The sequence below is a fragment of the Hyperolius riggenbachi genome, chromosome 1 (genome assembly GCF_040937935.1).
Source record: "Hyperolius riggenbachi isolate aHypRig1 chromosome 1, aHypRig1.pri, whole genome shotgun sequence".
NCBI lineage: Eukaryota > Metazoa > Chordata > Amphibia > Anura > Hyperoliidae > Hyperolius > Hyperolius riggenbachi.
The window spans coordinates 436,737,933-436,757,567 of record NC_090646.1 but is presented as its reverse complement, the minus strand read 5'-3'; the positions used below and the strand labels follow the sequence as shown (position 1 = coordinate 436,757,567).

Below are 19,635 nucleotides of genomic sequence, written 5' to 3'. Positions count from 1 at the left end.
GGGGGGTGGGCAGGGGGGGGGGTCTGATGGGTGCTGTGGGCGATCTGGGGCAGGGGGGGGGGGAAATCAGTGTGCTTGGTGCAGACTAGGGTGGCTGCAGCCTGCCCTGGTGGTCCCTCGGACACTGGGACCACCAGGGCAGGAGGCAGCCTGTATAATACACTTTGTAAACATTACAAAGTGTATTATACACTTTGTATGCGGCGATCGCGGGGTTAACATCCCGCCGGCGCTTCCGTATAGCCGGCGGGATGTTGCGGCGGGTGAGCGGCGCCAGGCGGAGGCGGAGGATCGCGTCACTGATGACGCGATCGCTCCGCCCATGCCCCTACAAGGACCGCCGCCAATTGTCAATACGGCGGTCCTTGCGGGGTGCACTTCCCGGCCGCCAATTGTCAATACGGCGGTCGGGAAGTGGTTAAAGTCGCACGTTAGAAAATGTTTTAACGTGGACTAACGCACATCAATAGTAAGTCTATGCAACATTCACAGTGCACACAGTGTTGTGTGTAAGGTGTAGCAATATTTATAAAGTGCTGCATGCTGTGTGTTTAGCAATAAATCTGCTGCGTTGTGTGTGTTGCACATGCTCAGTAATGTTTTGTTTTTGTTTTTTTTAATGTAATGCATTTCGTTCCATCACTGTGCGGCGTACCAAAACGCAGGGCTAAAGAATGTACTATAACGTCCAAGTTATAGTCTTTCAATGTGTTGCATTAGGGGCACGTTATGCAACCTTAACGTCGCATCAAATGCACCGTCCCACTGTGAAAGGCCTCAATGTCTTACAATGCTTTGTGAAGTTGGACCTGAACTCTTGCACAGGACAGAAGGAAAACATAGAGAAATGCACCCTGCTTGTATTTAGAGAGTTTAGCCTGTCTAATCCCCTCTTATTTGTGTCTAATCACTAGTTGTAATTTGATCCTTCCCCTATGTCACATTACTGCCTATGACAGATAAGCAGATAAGCCCATTTGAAAGCACAGGCATTAAACAATATGTCTGCTTCCATGAATCAGGAAGTAGAAACTGTGCAGATTTATTGCAGGATTTGTATAAGCTCTAACAAAGAAATGTTTTTTGTTTAAAAATTATTATGCTGTTGAGTATCTTTTAGAGCAGAGAGGACATTCTGAGTTCAGGTCCGCTTTAAAATGAGTACAGGTAGCCTTTTTAATAGTCATAGTAACATTTAATAGTACATTATTCCATATTGCATATTAGGAATAGAGTTTGAAAAACACCTGCCAATTGGGATGAATGCTTCCTCTTAATATATTTTAAAGTTAGCCAACAGCTCTATGACATAGTGGTGGATAGCACTCTCAACTTGCAGCACTGTGTCCCTGGTTCAAATCCCATCCTAGGGCACTATCTGCACCGCGTTTGTATGTTCTCCCCGTGTCTGCTTGGGTTTCTTCACACATCTTAAAAACATACAGATAAGTCAATAATATACTAAATAATAATAATCGTCCCAATTCAAAACTTCCAAGAAGGAGCTGATGTGAAGGTTACGTGTTCACTAGTGGTCATGTACAGAATTGCAGCTGTGTATTAATTATATCTATGAACAGCATAATCAATTAAAAAGAGACAACACATTTTTTTAACACTGCAGTTAAAATAAAACTGTAATGATTTAAAAAAAAAAAATCAGATACTTACCCTTGTAGAGGAAAGGCTCCATACTGTGCATGGATGAACATACTATCGCGCGTAGGGCCGGTCCGAGGCAGAGGCGAGAGAGGCTCCAGCCTCAGGGCGCAGTGTAGGAGGGGGCGCACAATTCATTCAGCTATCATTCCCCTTTTGTGTGTGAAGCAGAGAGAAATAAGTAAAGGGGATACATGGCAGTGACTGCAAGCCAGATAACTAGAGATTAAAGTGTTGGTAGGGGTTGGGAGCCCGGGGGGGCCTCTTAGTCTAATAGCAATCAGTGTGTGACAGCTGGGGTGGGAGGGATGGAGGGGCGCACTTTGGTGTCTCAGCCTTGGGTGCTGGAGGACCTTGTCCTGGCTCTGATCCCGCGCCTGCGCAGAATGGAGCCATCCATCATCAGGTCACTCAGGGACATGAGTGGTTCTGAAGCCTTCCATGGCAGCAAGTGACAGTGCTGAAATTTTCGGTAAATTTCTGCATAATTTTTGCGTAATGTTGTGTTTACTATAGCGGCGAAGGGCAAAGCCCCATACATGCTACTGTCACCCAAATTGCTACATACGTTGTCGAGAATAGTGGGTACAAGTGAAAATTTTTTTTTTCAAAAGACGTTATAGTTTTTGAGAAAATCGATTTTAAATATACAAAGAAAAATGGGTTTTAAACTCAGAAAAAATGACATTTTAAAAAACATTTTTCCTTTGCATTTTCAAATCAATTTTCTTAAAAACTATAACTATAAGGTTTTTTTTAAAAAAAATTCTTTTTTTGACTAGTACCCACTATTCTCCTTAATATATGCAGCAATTTTGGTGGCAACAGGCTGTATTGCGGCAAAAATTACACAAAATGTATGCAAAATTATGAATGATGACAATTACAGACAAAATGAATTACAATATTCTCCAAAATTTCACATTATGATTTTGCAGCATATTTGCAAATTTCGATGCAAATTTACGTCTATGCAAAATTTGTGCTCATCAGTACACGGGACTTCATTTCCCACAATAGATTATGCTGAGGTTTGTCAATGTGAACTCATAAATCCATGCCCTGATGGATATTTGCTACGATAATAAACAGCATTACTAGAAGTGTAGTATTAAAATATGTATTTATTTATTTACAGATGAAGACATTGATATTGATCTAGAAACTTTGAAGGCCCATTCGGTTGGATTCATTGGATGTCTGTCTGCTGTGCAGTTTAATAATATTTTTCCACTAAAAGATGCATTTCAAAGTAATAAGCCACTTCCAATCACCATAAAGGGTCATGTTTCTGAATCCAGTTGTGGTGCCTTAAATGGTGAGGATGCAAATTCAGGAGAAACGACACACTCTTTTGCAGGTATGATGATTGAACATTTTCCCAAATGTATTGTCATATTTGTGATCTACAACATATTCTGAAATTCAAATTGATTCAAAGGTAAACCAAGCTTTTCCCTCCCACCACCATTTTAAACTGAAAAAATAGGTAAAAATGTTTCGCATAAATGGCAACCGTAAACTTATACATACAATTTGCATTGAAGGTAATACGGCTGACTTAAGTATTTAATAGCAAAACCCTTGTACATATTATCACCACCAAACCTGCTAGGTATCATAGAGGAAATGGTGGAAACAAGTTAAAAAAAAACTTTTTCAAAAAGGTCTTGTAGTTATTGAGAAAATGTATTTTAAAAAACATTCAAAGAAGAAATGGTTTTAAACTTATTAAAATTACTTTTTGCTTTAATATACACCAATTTCCAAGTTCTGCATACACATTTTAAGAACACGGATGGCATGAGATCTCCCTTCCAAGCCTTTTAAACCCTTTGTCACCCATACAGTCTGGTGTAGCCAGAAATTGGAGTTCAGGCTGTGTGGGGCTCCACACCCTGAACTATACCAGCATACATGGTCCATGATATGGGGGGCATATGGGAGGCAGCAAAGCCTCCCCCTAGACCCCTTGTGCATACCATGAAAAGGGGGCTCTTCCCACTTCCAGTTCCCTATTGGAAATGGGATAACTGGGGGGATGTACATGGTGGAATCTAGGGATCACCTTTAACAAAGGGACCAATACATGCCCACCCCACAAGTGAAATGAGTATAGAGCTACTGTGGCTGGCTAGTGAAATGGTTATGGGAATAGGAAACCTGGGTTCAGATTTTGGTTCTTCCTATTCAGTAAGCCAGCATCTATTTAGTAGGAGTTCTTGGCCAAGACTCTCTAACACTGCTACTGCCTGCCGAGTGTGCTCTAGTGGTTGCCTATCAAGGGCTTTTAGTCCAACAGGAGAAAAGTGCTATACAAACATTGGGATTATTATAATGTTCCCCTTAGCCATTTGTGAAAAGAGTTAAAAGTGAAATAAAGGGACCAATAGGGAGCTCCCAACTAAACATTTGCAGAGGCTTTGCCAAGGTGTGCTATACTGTGGTATAGCAAGTCCTGACCCTGCATGACAGCTGCCCACACCCACCACCTCCTGCAAACACCAAGAGCACTCCTCTGCTGGTACCCAGAGCCCCCTCAATGCCACCCAAAGCACCATGCTGTGCCTATATAGCTTCACTGCTAACCCCTCGCACTCACCACTGCTGCTGCTGCACAAAGGAAACCCTGAGAAAACATCTATGAATTTGCCACCAGGGTTTCCTATTGGTTTTTAGATTGACCAATTGGATGCCTCCATTTTAATAGACCCCATTGGTCAAAATAAAAATCAATGGGAAACCATAGCAACAAATTCAAGTGTACTTTTGCGGTTTTTTTTATTTGCACAGTGACAGTGAGATGTGGGGGTTAGCAGTGTTGTGGTGTAGGGGCAATTGAGAGTGTCAGAGGCACCGTGGATAGTGGCAGGGAGAGCTCTGGGTTCCGGTGGTGGGAAAGAGGCTGGCAGCAGTCTTGCAGGGATTGGTATTGGTATGCTCGAGGAGGATTCCCATTGGTATGTTAAAGGACCAATGGGGAGCCCCGGTGGAATATTTAAAGATGATTTGCTGGAGATCACTAAACTGCCAGCAGTACGGAGAAACATGTATGTTGTTGTTCATTGGGGATCTTCAGTCAGGACCTTCGAAGATATTGGCAGGGGATCACCTGAGAAGATAATGGCAGGGGATCATTTCTGTAGAAATTGGCATGGGATCATTCATTCATTAAAGTTAAGTATTTATGACTAATTTAGAAGAATAAAACACTTTTCTTTATGTTTTTATTTCATTTTTCACTCTTGGGGCTTGATTCCCAAAGCCATGATAACTCATATCACGGTCGCGCTAGAGTTTTGCGTGCGATATAACGCGCATAACAGTTTTCGCATGCAATTGTGAATTTTCACTCTTAAACACCAATTTTTTGCGTGCAAATGCACATTTTCGTGCTGAAATTCGTGATTGCACACGAAAATCATTACCATGATATGAGTTCTCACGGCTTTTTGAATCAAGCTTGAATCAAGCCTTTGTGTAAATTAGTAAAAAGTACATTAGTACCACTATACCCATTCCACCATGAATCCCACCAGGGCCCCCACCTGCTCCTGGTCATTTTTTTTACTTGTTCCCACTATTCCTCCTAACATATTTAGCAAACTTGTTGACAATGGCATGCATTTGCTATTAACCACTAAAGGCAGCAGTAAACTTCAATGTAAATTTCATATTTCCTGCAATCACCAGCAATTGTAAAATTATGGACCATTATTATGTTTATAAGCAAAATTACTTACAAATTTGCCTGAAATGTAACATTACAATTTTGCATCATAATTAATTAATAAAGTAAAATTACATTAAAGCGAAATTCAAGCCCATCATTACTTTCAACAGAGAGTCTATATCCTGATTACTAGCTTGCTGTTCCCACTGTTCAGAGAAGCAATTAGTGGCGCAAGTTTTGTATTACTTGCAAAGCACCATAAATATTATTATTCAGATTCCTGTTAAAAAGCTACATTTCTGCAAGTATTTTAAATACGCATGAGCTTTTCACTAGAGCAAAGAATGTTCATTAGTCCATAGCAAACATTTTAAGATTAGCTTGTCCGTCTTCAAAAAACATGTTGTGTTTATTTGCAATGTGTATTATGTTTAAGTGCATTATGTCCCCCCCGCCCTGATTAACTATTGTGTTTTCCTACTTTCTATTGCAGATCATTCAAGACCGATGGATAATGGAGAACCACTGGCTAATGTGTTGAATAGTGGTTTTGCTCTTATTGGAGGTATGTCTATATTTATCTTTCTATATGTCTGTCTATCTATCTATCTATCTATCTATCTATCTATCTATCTATACGTCTGTCTATCTATCTATATTCTGGAAGCATGCTTGTAATCCAAAGCAATCTTATATCAAAGCAAATTTCCTCATAAGGATTCATGGAAACTCAGATGATTGGTTACACAATCCAAAAACAGTTATAGAAAAATACAAAGACTACTGTATAAAGTAAAAAATACTTTCTCTATAAATATCAGAATCATTGCTATCTGATGGCTCACACCAACATATTTTTTTTCTTTGTGTGTGGCTTTAACAAGGAACTTATCCAGCAACTGTTGCTTTTGCCTGGTTTTGTGCAGTCACTGGATAGTGTAATGGTTAAGGGCTCTGCCTCTGATACAGACCTGGGTTTGAATCTCAACCCTTCCTGTTCAGTAAGCCAGCACCTATTCAATAAGGAGAACTTGGGTTAGACTCCCTAACACTGCTACCACCAATAGTGCGTGCCATGGTGGCTGCAGCTCTGGCACTTTGACTCTGTCTGGAGAAAAGAGCACTATAAATGTTATTTGCCTTGTCTAATTTTGAGGATCCCATGGAAATGTGACATTGCCTACACTCAGATTAAGTACAATTAAGTAAATACTGCAGCGTCAAAGAGAGAAGAACCATCGACTTATGACGTGACACATGTATACTTTTTTTGCTTGTGTTGCAAGGTCTTGCCTGTATATCAAGTAAAAATTTCAAAAACATGTTTGCTTGTCTTGCAAAATGCTCAGGAGTTAAGGATGAACAGTGAAAGGAGGGTATAACTAACTTTATCTGTGAAGATTAAATATATACTTTATATTTATACTTTACTGCATATAACTTAATGAATACAATTACTTATATTGCCATATTTATGTATGCAGTAAATCATTTAGTCAGTGTATGCCCACTGCAAAATTTTACCTCACCTTGATTTACATTGTTTTTTTTTTCATTAACCAAAGAGCCAGAATAAGATGTAAAAGTACTTAACAAAAACATTGCATATACAACGATGTTACACTCTCATCCCTGTTCAGGGTTGAGAGGTGATAATCTGCAAAAAGTGCATGAGTAAGTTAACGAAGATGACCAGAGTGGACATAAAAGTTAAGTGTTATACATTGGGTTTCAGCAAGGCTTGGTGTACAGAGGCGCCAGAGTAGAATAAAAATGTTTAAAAGCCGTCTAAAAGAGGGGGATGTTCAGGTGGCCTTATTTACCTCGAAAATATAGAACTCAATTGAGTCACAATATAATACAAAATTTTTTTTATGTAACTCCACTTAGTGCAACGTGTTTTGCAGGTGTGGTCCTGCTTCATCAGGCAAACAGGAGCATAACTCAATGGGTCTAGATGCAGAAGTGAGCATACATTGGGGTTAGCTAACTAGCGGTTCCAGGTTTAGGAGAATTTGGAAAGGAAGCCTCTATGTTAGCATACTATTTTTTTTTATAAAGGAGAGAACTTTTTACCTTGGCTTTCCAGTTGTCTAGCATGGGGCAAATAGGTGACATCCACCAAACTGATTTACATTTTTACATGTATGTGAGATGTAAGCTTTTTTACTGCTGGCGGCAAGGTGAATCGCTGTGGAATATTTTTGTTTCTCTCTGTGAAGTAAGCAAATCCCATGATCTCTCAGGGAGCATGCTGCATGACATTATAGCCTACGCTAACCATCACTGGTAGGATGGGGTTAAATACCAATATAGAGCAATATAATAATATAAGAAGAATTTTTGATGCTGAAACTAGAATAATGAAGGTAAATATGGGTATCATGAATAATGTATTATGTTCTGCTATGCGTTATTACAGTTCCTCTATCCTTTTTATGTGATCTCTAAAGTGCCATTTATATACTGTGGATTGTATTAAAAAGCCCATTTATATTTTTCTATTTCAACAGGTATCATATCTGTTGTGGTATTAATCCTGCTATGCATCACTGTCATAGCTGTAAGAATATATCTCCAGAAGAATATGTACAAAAAGAGTGAACCCAAAGAATCAGAAAATGAGAACAATGCAGAGGCAGCAGCAGCACTGAAAGCTGAGATCAGTATGCAAAATTCAATCAATGAAAGTCAAAAAGAATATTTTTTCTAATGTGCTCACATTGTGCAGCCATACAACGGAACAGGCAGACTTTCTTGCTGAGCAAGGGGAGCTAGATCAACAACCCAATTACAACCTAATCATGTACTGCAAGCAAACGATGGACTGGATCTGTATTGAGCTGTATATGATCAGTAGCAGTGATGCCAAAAGAGACCACTAAAATAATTTAGCTTTGGGTGGGAATTAAAAACTTCTCAGTGATGGCAATCACTGTCTTGTGCACTCTTTAGTTGTTGCTAGTTTCAGGTTGTTCTGATGTGACTTTTAAACTTTGCAGATGTTCATCACGAATTCAAGATATCTGAAGTTCAGGCTCTTAAAAATGTCTGTGTAATTGAATCGTTTTGTGGACAATACAATCTGAACTGTAATATCTTGCTTGAAAGGTGGGAGGCTATGTTCTATTTCTGTATGGTAGCCTCTTGATTCAGTACCAGAAATGCCTCTGTATGGCGTATCCCATGTTCCCTTTAATTCAGAACAAATAGTACTTTTGTATAAAAATAAAAAACATAGCGGTTTCAGAAACACTGTAGCACTTAGTATTCAGTGAGCAGTTTGACTTTCCCTCCAACTGTATGCCCTGGTGGGCACACAAGTATATCTTGTAATTTGCCCAATTAGGTATAAAACCAATGAAGAAGCACATTTTCTTTTTCTTGTAAAATAATACTATGTTAACCTCTTGTAAAATTATACTTACTTATGAATTGGTAAAGGGTTGAAAATAATCTTTACCAGTCTTCCAACCATATCAGCAGAGGCTTTGCTTTCCAGAAGCTAAGATTAGACTAGCCAGTAGCGTTCCTTTACCGCCAGCCCTTTAATGATGACAGTAATGGATTACCACCTTGCTGTCACTGACACAATGAGGTGTATTCACTAACTTTCGGTACACAGCAATTTTACTGTTATTCACACTGAGTATGTAGTGCGCATTGTGCATTTAATGTCACCTAAGTAAGGTAAACATCACTAGTATACTACTCCATATGATACTTGCATAACACACATTACTCTAGTAATGCTTGCTATCTACTCAATGTAATTAGCAAAAAAAATTGATGTGTGCTCACTGCTTAAGGCAACTTTGCCAAAAGCTATTGAATACTCCCCCCTGATGCTTTGATGATGAAGAAATGATGTGATGTAAAAGTAACTCTCAAATTCCTGTATTTTATAAGATCTATCTAGGATGCAAGATTAAACAGAATTCCAGGGTCATTTTACATCACTAGATGCAGACAGTAGTGACTAAATTGGAATATCCTTATCATTTTATTCTAAGAATCCCCAAAAAATAGATCTTACGTTATCTTGAAGTGTGAATCTGTGCTCTCAGAGATCATGGACTTCCTGTTTAGAGTAGTGGAGCATTTGTAGGTATAGGGAAAAGGGACTAATGAGCAGATTTTGATGTTTCTGGTAGAAAAAGAGGTTATTTAAAGTGATTTAAGGAGAATCCCATTTTCTTTACACCAATGATACTCACCTGAGCTACTTAAATAAAAATATAAAATGTTTTGAAGAGCCCAATTCAATAAGGTGAGAAATTTCACTTTACCTGTATCCAATCCAAATATTCAGTTGACTTCAAGATTTTGTTTTCATGAACCTTAATTGAAGGCAAAGTGAAAAATGTTATTTCTATGAACTGTGCTGTTTGCAGCAATTGCATTACTTATTATTTATTTATTTTTTTCAGTAGCATTAAACGTATCATTGTATATGAAACTGTATATATTGTATTTGCAGATTATTATTTTATTTCACAAAAACAAAAAAACTGTTTTTACAAATGAACTTCTATATTTAACTTTAATTTCGTGTGTTTCTCCATTCCAATATCAGCCAGAATCCTCCCAACCAGCTAGACTTAATAATTAGTAATATACATAATAATACAAGAGCAAGAACTGCAACAGGATCGATCGAGATGATTGCTATAACTAGGCAATGTAAAAGCTCACAGCAATGTGATTGTGAACATTTGCAAACAATGGACATAGCAGATGCTTGACACTGCATTCAGAATTTTTTAAGCATGTTAAAAAAATCTCTATGCAACAGGCTTTTCAACTGAGTCCTGGGCAAGGAAAACTATCTTCACTTATTAATCCATCTTAGGGTAGCTGTTTCATTTACAATGAGAAGATGTCTCTCCAGGCCTCTTTTCCATTGGTTGAAGTTTTCCCACACTTACTCAAACACTTTGTTATACTTTTCTTTTTTCTGCTAAAATTTCGTAAACATGCTAAAACCCTGGGCAAATACCCATGCACAAGTTCCTTACACTTTTTTATGACCTGCTTCACTAGTAAAATAAATCTGCTTTGTATGCTGCCTATACGTTTAATGCTTAAAGGGGCACTTTGGCAAATTAGTGTTTATACAAGTGCTGGATAAAATTAAGCCAGCATGTGAGAGAACCTGCAATGATAAAGAGTTGATTTAAGGAAAACAAGCAGAGGTCTTTCATACAATAACATTGTGATGACCTGCAGTATCAGGCACATACATTACCAGTGGCATACTACATGCCTAATTTAGTAAGTGTTAGTGAGATTTACCTCATGTGCAAGGTGGTGCATTATGACTTCATTTGCTTGTTTGCTTATTGTATGATCAAATAAGCACCATTTCTCAGCTTAATGTGTATGGGGCCTCCTGAGACAATGAAAACAGGGTTCATTCCAATATCTTGCTAGAGATTGTCAGGATACTTTCTTAAAGTGGATCCGAGGTCTTTGAAAAATGTGACCTTTTGATATATCTATTAGGGCAATATCCCCCCCCCCCCCCCCAAGTTTTTTTTTTAAGTTTTTCTACTTTATTTCCTTAAAATAAATTATTATATAATAATAAGCCATGCCCACTCTCCTCCAACGCCTTGGCATTATTGAGTCCCATGCCGCACATACAGGAGGAGGCGTTCCCAACCAGGAGCAGCTGAACTCGCGCAATGCTTGTGTGAGTTCAGCACTAATCACTTGGCATCATCAGTGTCCGTGACAGGCAGCGGGGAAACAGTGGAGGCCGGGCAGGAGAAAAGCAGGAGCACATGAGCCACCCGTCTTGCAGAAATCAGGTGGCAGTGCAACGCAGGGGCTGTGCGGTACCTGTCTCCCGCACTGTGGCAAGGTGTCACACATGCTCTGGCTCTGCTCTCAGCCCATAGTGTACCACGTCTGTGTGCACTGCAGTCTGCTGCTGCACTCCAATCGCAGTGCAGGAACCCTGACCACGTGGTCCCTCCTGTTGACAGCTCCTGGAAGCATGAGATTCCTTTGCCTACTACTGTGAGAGGGGAGTCTTTGATTTACTTCAGTGCAGTGCTAATGCAGGGCATTGAGAGCAGCCACTAGGCAGAAGCATAAAAGCCCTCCTGACACAGAGACTGTCAGAGTCCCTGAGATGGACTGGTTCAGAAAAAACCTGCTGCCATCATAACAAAAATTACAAAATACAAAAATTAGAAAAATTACAAATAAGCAATAAATCATGTCACTGCAGAGTAATACTTACTATTACTATCTTATTAGAATAAAAAAATACAGTTTTATAAATGAAATTAGGTTTGAATACAAGAGTTTTACATTATCCTTGAATATAGCTGTTATACTCCAGAAACTGTTGTATCTGTAGTTATGCTCCTCCTTCCACAGGCCATGTTCCAGTAGATTTAGCTACTTTACTCAAATGACATCCGCAGCACACACTGAGCATGCACGAGATTTCTGAGGCAAGAGGGCGGAGAGGGGAGGAGGGAGGAGGAAATGGGACATGCTGAGGGCTGGAGATGCAAAGCAGCTTTGCTTGTGTGTAATGTGGCAAAGAGATAATGGTCGCTCTCATTGTATCACAGGAAGAAATAATCATATACCGTTGAAGCTGTTTGCAGATAGATTTGCTGTGTAAACCATCTAAACTTTAGATAGCATATATACTGTAGACAAGTTACTTGCTAGAGTTAGTTTTTCATCTCGGATCCGCTTTAATCAAGAATGTTGATTGCAATCTCATTGTTGTTTTGTTGACTGCAGCCTTATCTATGTCTTAATTGTAGACTTCTGTCTGTTTGTATTGTAGTCTTGACAGCTTGCTTGAAAAGTTGCTGGAAGAGGACTTTCCTCTTCAATGTCTTCTACTCAAGTACCTCACTGCCTCAGATACCACTTTGTCTATAGACTTTGCTGGAAACTACAGGCTTAACCTCCTTGGTGGGGTAAGCCGCGCAGGAGGTTTTCTCCGGCCCTGCTGGGCCGATTTGTCTAATTTTTTTTTTGCTGAACACAGCTAGCACTTTGCTAGCTGCGTCAGCACACCGATCACCACCGCCCCGCGCTCCATCCCCGCTATCCGTCGTGCCGTGCGGCCCCTCCCCCAGACCCTGTGCGCTGCCTGGCCAATCAGTGCCAGGCAGCGCCGAGGGTTGGCCTGGGACTCCCAATGTAGCCCTCCAGGGACTTCCAATGAAGCCCTCCAGGAAATCCCGTTCTTTGAAAGGGATTTCCTGATCGGAGATCGCCGAAGGCGATCGAAGCGGGCGGGGGGGGGGGGGGGGGATGCCGCTGAGCAGCGGCTATCATGTAGCGAGCCCTGGGCTCGCTACATGATATAATAAAAAAAAACAAAAAGAAACTGCTGTGCTCCCTCCTGGCGGATTTTTTCATACCGCCAGGAGGGTTAATGCACAAACTTGTAGTAATGTAGCCATGCACAGACTTTGCACAGCAATATTACCCTTACCACCTGCACTGTGTACTGCAATTTATGCTATTAGCACAACCCGAGGTACTCAACTAGCATGACCGTCGCTTTGGTAACACGCATTACTAATGTGTATTGCTATTAGTAGTGAAAATGTTCTTAGCAATGGTCATGCAAGTGGAGTACTGCAGATCAAGCTAATAGCATAATGCTGGGAATACACAATACGTTTTCCGCGTTTGATTCTCTGCACGTTCTATAAATTCCAACATGTCCGATTCTCCATTCGATTTTGTTCCGCTCGATTTCCCATAGAAGTGAATGGAAAAAAGATAAGGAAAATGAGCGGAAGATAAGAGAATAGAGCGGGGAATCGCATGGCTAATAGATCGCGCTGAGAATCAAACGCGGAAAACGTATTGTGTATTCCCAGCATAACTCATGGTACACAGTGCCAATAGTGATCTGTGCCATGTGATGTGTATGCATTCTTGCATCAATCCCTATGGCTGCAGAATGTTAGTTGAGCAGAAGACCTCAAAGAAGGAAAAATTGCACCATAGACTTTTTAAGCAAGACAGCCAGATTGCAATGCATGCAACATGGAGAATACATAGACTCTTGCTACAAAATTACTGAGCACCCCACAAGGAAAGTATGTAAAGAACTTCTGTATCCACCAGACCACCAGAAGTGAGTGGGGTGAGTTACAAGGAGAGGGAGGCCATGTTGTCTCTCCTTACAAAGAGCCACTACCCACTGCTGAAGCCTACAGCAAGAATAAGAGTTGGGTGAATTCTCACACTCACAGAGTTTTTCTCGGCTTGCAATTTTTAGCTGAAGGCCACACCCCAAGGTTGGTCAAGACTTTTTTTTATAATTTAAACAAAAAAGCACATCCAAGCGGCAGGAAGGTTGTCCAAGAAAATAAATTCTTCTGCATACTGATTGGCAATGTTGCACAGTTATATGTGACTGTCAATATAGACTGTGCACATGTTGTACTGCTGCATGTGTACACAATCAGTAGGAGAAACCCCAAAGATTTGCCCAAATAAAGGTTTGGATAGAAGAGACATTTTGCATGTATCTAAGTGGATGTGGCAGACTGTCTTATCATGTTTGAGGAAATCAATCAAAATGATTCATTACTTAAAAGTTTGGCTGCCTGTTTGTGCTATCGCTAACAGTTCAGGAAGCACTAATTAGCAACATCAGATGGACTACCATGGGCTGAATGGCTCCTTAAACATCAGTCACCCTGAGAATTTAATAATTGGGTGCCGATCTCCCATATAACTAGAAGAATGCTGCTTGCAAATATCAAAGATGGATTAGACGTGCAAAAAGAAGTTATTGTTGTTCCCAAATATTGAGTTCAAAATCTCTAGAAAAATATAGATGAATATTTGACTCTTTTAATATGCAGAATCTGTAAGGAGTAAGATGGTGTTCAGCAGGATTTTTTTTAGAGGTACATAACAAAAGAAAATATATTTTATAACGGATTGATACATTGGGCCCCTGTATAGCCAAATGTTAGTTATGTTTGTCACTTCACAAATTAATAAATAAAGTAATGTGGAGGACAGCTAAAATAAGCTATTATTACTTTTAAGGGACTCTAGAGTAAGTTTGAGAAATAAAAAATTTAGCCTATTAAGATAAAGTACATAATCAGAGATTAGTGAAAACTGCATGACAAACCAATTTTTCCAGAACTATACCAAGATAATTAATATGCAAATTACTACAATTGCCAAAAATGTCAAGAGGGAGAAAGAAGACGTTCTGCAATGTCAGGAGGAAGTCCTAACCCATCTAACTTTTTTATTGGTCCTCTAATATGATGGACAGCTTCTCTGAAAAAGAGGGAACCTGATGAGGCCAACTCATTTCCACATTGCCTTATTATACTTGCTCCATTATCTGAGACTGCAGAAAATGTAAACATGTAGTTTTTACTGTAGGTAACTTTTAATTATGTAATTTTTAAATCATACTATCTGTTTCAGCAGATTGCTTTTGCTTCAGGTTTGCTTCATAGCATCAATCTGTGCAGACAACAAGTTCCTTCTCCCACCGGCAGTCAGGCACAATTGGCTGTAGAAAATTTGAATATTAAATACTTCAAAGCCTTTCATTGTTTAACATCTACAGTAATTCAACCAAACTACATATAATAAATCCCATACACTGAATAAGGTTTTAAAGTGATTAGATAAGTGAACTTTAAAGTGTCCTCAATTGTAACAGATTAACACAATTCCAAATTTCAGTTATCACATATGTATAGGACTGTTCTATACCTGAGAAAAGAAATACATTTGTGTTCATAGGAAATGTCTAAGGAATACTAACCCACAATTATTAATATGACATAGGAAGTAGTGAAAGCCATATATTGTTTACCAATATATATTGACTTGCTACAGTTGTTCATGGATTTTTCCTAAATAATTCATCCCTGTTTTTGCTCAGTATCTGCTAAAATCATTGTTATTTGAAATGTAATTAAGCAAACACAAAAAAAGTCATTATTATTTTAATGTAAAAACAACTCAGAAACAACAAAAACTGTCTTTTATGGGAATTTGTGTTTTGTTTTTAATAAAAATCCTTAAAATGATTAAAAATCCAATAACATGACTCTTTTTTTTTTCGTTTTCTATTTTTCAATCATAAACACAATTTCTATTTTTACCCTTCCTCTGTTTCTCTTTAGTAATTGTTATTAATTGTTTAGATGAGTGATAACACTCAGAGGTTAATCTAGAGGTGTATTCCTGTGACATGTGCTAAAAGGAGGCCATGGAAGCAAGAATCAGTGTCAGGGAGGACGGGTGAGGGCTGCTATTCATCAATTTGTGCTTCATAATTTCAGAATATAAAGAAAACAATTGACTGTAATAATAGACTATTTTACTTTAGCCTTACCACCTAAAAATCAACGCAGCATCTATTAGATCATTTTTGTAAATCATTGTTGTGCAACTTCATTATATCGGATTTATATAATTAGTAGTACCCATTGAAGTACATTTATTAACTACTCTTCTGTTAAAACCATAGTGCTAACAACTCATTTGCATATTCTTATGTTATGAGTTCAAACCCGCGACTTATTGATTCCACTTACAGTCTGACACATGCATAGTCCACTTAGCGAGTTAAACAATACTGATATTTCCACACAATACAACATACTGGATTTCACATGTATTAGATCACTTTTGTGTAAGACCAGACACCCCACTGTAGTCCAAAAATAATGCTTTATTATATTTTGACATCTCCTGTACTGTGATCACTTAAAGAGAAACTCCAACCAAGAATTGAACTTTTTCCCAATCAGTAGCTGATACCCCATTTTACATGAGAAAGACAATGATTTTCACAAACAGACCATCAGGGGGCGCTGTGTGACTGATTTTGTGCTGAAACCCCTCCCACAAAAGGCTCTGAATACCGCGGTACTGCTGGCAAACTGCCACAATGTAACAATGTTCAGAGACAGGAAATAGCTGTTATTAGCTGTCTCTAACAGACAGAGCAGCTAGAAACAGCTAAATAACCTGCCCACAGTAACAATGTCACCATGTAATAAATGTCAGAATGTGAATCTGGGAGAGGAAAGATTTTACAATGAGCAAACACTGACTAAATCATTTATACATAATTATGGTAAAAAATGAAGCACTTTTTTTACTACATTATTTTCACTGGAGTTCCTCTTTAAATCTTTTGTTCTTTCATTTTATTTAACATTGATAGTATAAGTAACTGCATGTAAAGTCCACTGTTGAGTAAATGAATTTTAGTATGACAAGTCCAACTCCTAATCATATTGTTGCTATTATGCAATTATTTAACACAAAGGGCTTGATTCACTAAGACAAATAGCATGCCTTATCAAAGTTAGCACGCCTTATCAAAGTTAACACACCTTATCAGAGTAGCACAGCGAGCGCTACGGACCCGCAGGGGCTCAGGACAGGATGAGTGGAGCTCTTGTCATTGCCGATTAGCAGGCATAAGTTCGTTATACTACTCTGATAAGGCGTGTTAACTTTGATAAGGTGTGCTAACTGATACGGCATGCTATTTGTCTTAGTAAATCAAGCCCAAAGACATTTTTCATTTTAGTTGCTGGAGTTCTGTCTCACATCACTGGCATGCACACACAGTAGTTTTCCTATTGCAGCTTTTGATACTGTGGATGTTTTGATACTGATCATGGAATACCTCAACAGTAACAGAATTACTGTGGTCATATAGGTATTTCAAGGGAACCAGAGATGAATGTTTAATACAAAATAAACATATCAGTCGATAGCTTGTAAAGAATAAATGCTCTACCTGATAATTTCGCCGCACTGGTGTGCCCTTTTGAGTCTTTTTTATCCATTATTGCTCCAGGAAAAATCCAATATGGCCGCCGGCTCATACCCCTTCTGCTTCCGGGTTATGAGTTGTTCTGGATGTGCTGTCTAGGCTCTATGAAACTATGGACAAGCAGGGCTGCTGCTGCAGCCTTTCAACTTTATTATTCTGGTATGCTGTGTGGCTGCCTGTAGGAAGTGTCTCTCATAGAAATGAAACTGCACAGATAATAATGATGACTGCAGTACACACAGATCACACAGCCACACTTGTTTGTTGTTTCAGAGCTTCTTTCTCAGCAGAGAAGCCCCTCCCATGTCATCAGAGCTCTGAGTATTCAAAGCAGGGAAGCTGAGCCAGGAGGGGGCAGGCTTGAAAGTCTCCACAGAAGACTGACTCAGCTACAATGTTTCCAGGTCAAACCTAGACTGAATGCTCAGTTGGGGATTTTTATCAGAGCTGATAACAGGCAGATTGAGCAGAGAAGAATGAAACTAAAAGCAGGGTAGGTGGTTACTGTCATGTTCACATTGATAAATGTAGTAAAATACATGAGGGTGCTTCGTCTCTGGTTCTCTTTAAGCAGATTTATCAAGACTAGTATAAGAAAAATTGAAGAAATAAGTGGAACAAATACCCAGATTAAGGATTTTGCTCTGATCAACTTCACCACCAGTTTTTCACAGCTGTCAGATGGTTCTAAACATTTCTGTCTGGTATATTTTAGCCAATATATCTAGGTTATCAATGTTCCACCCCAGCCTTTCTTCCTTTTAGAGTTTCACATTCTTTAGTGTTGTCACATCTTCTACATGTTATCAGCGGGAAATATAATTCAAAACCATGGTCTAAATACCAGGTCCTCAACACACTGGTTATTAGCCCAGGGGATAGTTATGTTGGCCTCACAGGTTACTTGAACTATATCATGCATAATTCTTTAAAAGCATTCTACACAAATATGAAATACTCTGAACAGATATATGTGTATCAAGGAACACTTGAAATTATGTTATCCACAAAAGGCAATACTTGATCAGCACTCCTTTTCTAATAAGAGGCACTGTAAAGGTTAAAATTGCTATGCAGATAATAGACAACAGCATATGTCCTTGAATCCAGGTATACAGGAGCCATCAACTTCTATCAATGCCTGTCTAGTAGAACTTGAGACTAAGGATCAAGAAAAATGGCGTGCTGGCAATATACCATTTAAATAAATACACCTCTTTTTTCAGTCTGAAAACATTCCATTGCTGCAGAAGATAAAAAAGCAAAATTATTTACAAATGTGACTAAAAATGTAATGTAAAACAAACCTCCCTAATTTTGCAGTTACACCGGAGTGTTAATAGATTGTGTTTTATGTTTTATGTGTGGTTAATATATTAATTTAATACACTATAGATTATAACACATAACCCTTGATCTGGTGAGTGAGATTAATTAATTAGTGTGTATTAGAAATCTACAGGATCTTCTCAAAAATTAGCATATTGTGATAAAGTTAATTATTTTCTGTAATGTACTGATAAACATTAGACTTTCATATATTTTAGATTCAAATACACACAACTGAAGTAGTTCAAGCCTTTTATTGTTTTAATATTGGTGATTTTGGCATACAGCTCATGAAAACCCACATTTCCTATCTCAAAAAATTAGCATATTTAGTCCGACCAATAAAAGAAAAGTGTTTTTAAAACAAAAAAAGTCAACCTTCAAATAATTATGTTCAGTTATGCCAATACTTGGTCGGGAATCCTTTTGCAGAAATGACTGCTTCAATGCGGCGTGGCATGGAGGCAATCAGCCTGTGGCACTGCTCAGGTGTTATGGAGGCCCAGGATGCTTCGATAGCAGCCTTAAGCTCATCCAGAGTGTTAGGTCTGGCGTCTCTCAACTTTCTCTTCACAATATCCCACAGATTCTCTATGGGGTTCAGGTCAGGAGAGTTGGCAGACCAATTGAGCACAGTAATACCATGGTCAGTAAACCATTTACCAGTGGTTTTGGCACTGTGAGCAGGTGCCAGTTCGTGCTGAAAAATGAAATCTTCATCTCCATAAAGCTTTTCAGCAGATGGAAGCATGAAGTGCTCCAAAATCTCCTGATAGCTAGCTGCATTGACCCTGCCCTTGATAAAACACAGTAGACCAACACCAGCACCTGACATGGCACATCAGACCATCGCTGACTTTGGGTACTTGACACTGGACTTCAGGCATGTTGGCATTTCCCTCTCCCCAGTCTTCCTCCAGACTCTGGCACCTTGATTTCCGAATGACATGTAAAAGTTGCTTTCATCCAAAAAAAGTACTTTGGACCACTGAGCAACAGTCCAGTGCTGCTTCTCTGTAGCCCAGGTCAGGCGCTTCTGCCGCTATTTCTGGTTCAAAAGTGGGTTCATGCTTCCATCTGCTGAAAAGCTTTATGGAGATGAAGATTTTATTTTTCAGCATGACCTGGCACCTGCTCACAGTGC

At 39.1% G+C, this 19,635-nt stretch overlaps 1 protein-coding gene and 1 long non-coding RNA gene across 5 annotated transcripts in view; one reads left to right on the top strand and one right to left on the bottom strand.

Annotated features, from left to right (window-relative positions):
* Positions 1 to 9,711, top strand: part of CNTNAP4 (contactin associated protein family member 4) — a 484,789-nt gene extending 475,078 nt beyond the window's left edge. For all 4 annotated transcript variants that reach the window (XM_068237691.1, XM_068237701.1, XM_068237708.1 and 1 more), the window contains 3 exons: positions 2,798 to 3,019; positions 5,826 to 5,897; positions 7,846 to 9,711. In XM_068237691.1, coding sequence (XP_068093792.1) covers positions 2,798 to 3,019; positions 5,826 to 5,897; positions 7,846 to 8,045 — 494 coding nt within the window. In that variant the 3' untranslated portion in view covers positions 8,046 to 9,711. The remainder of the gene's footprint in view (positions 1 to 2,797; positions 3,020 to 5,825; positions 5,898 to 7,845) is intronic.
* LOC137519074 (uncharacterized) overlaps positions 9,621 to 19,635 on the bottom strand; it is a 65,195-nt gene continuing 55,180 nt past the window's right edge. Inside the window, exon 3 of the long non-coding RNA XR_011020961.1 lies at positions 9,621 to 9,672. This is a non-coding gene — a long non-coding RNA (uncharacterized lncRNA). The remainder of the gene's footprint in view (positions 9,673 to 19,635) is intronic.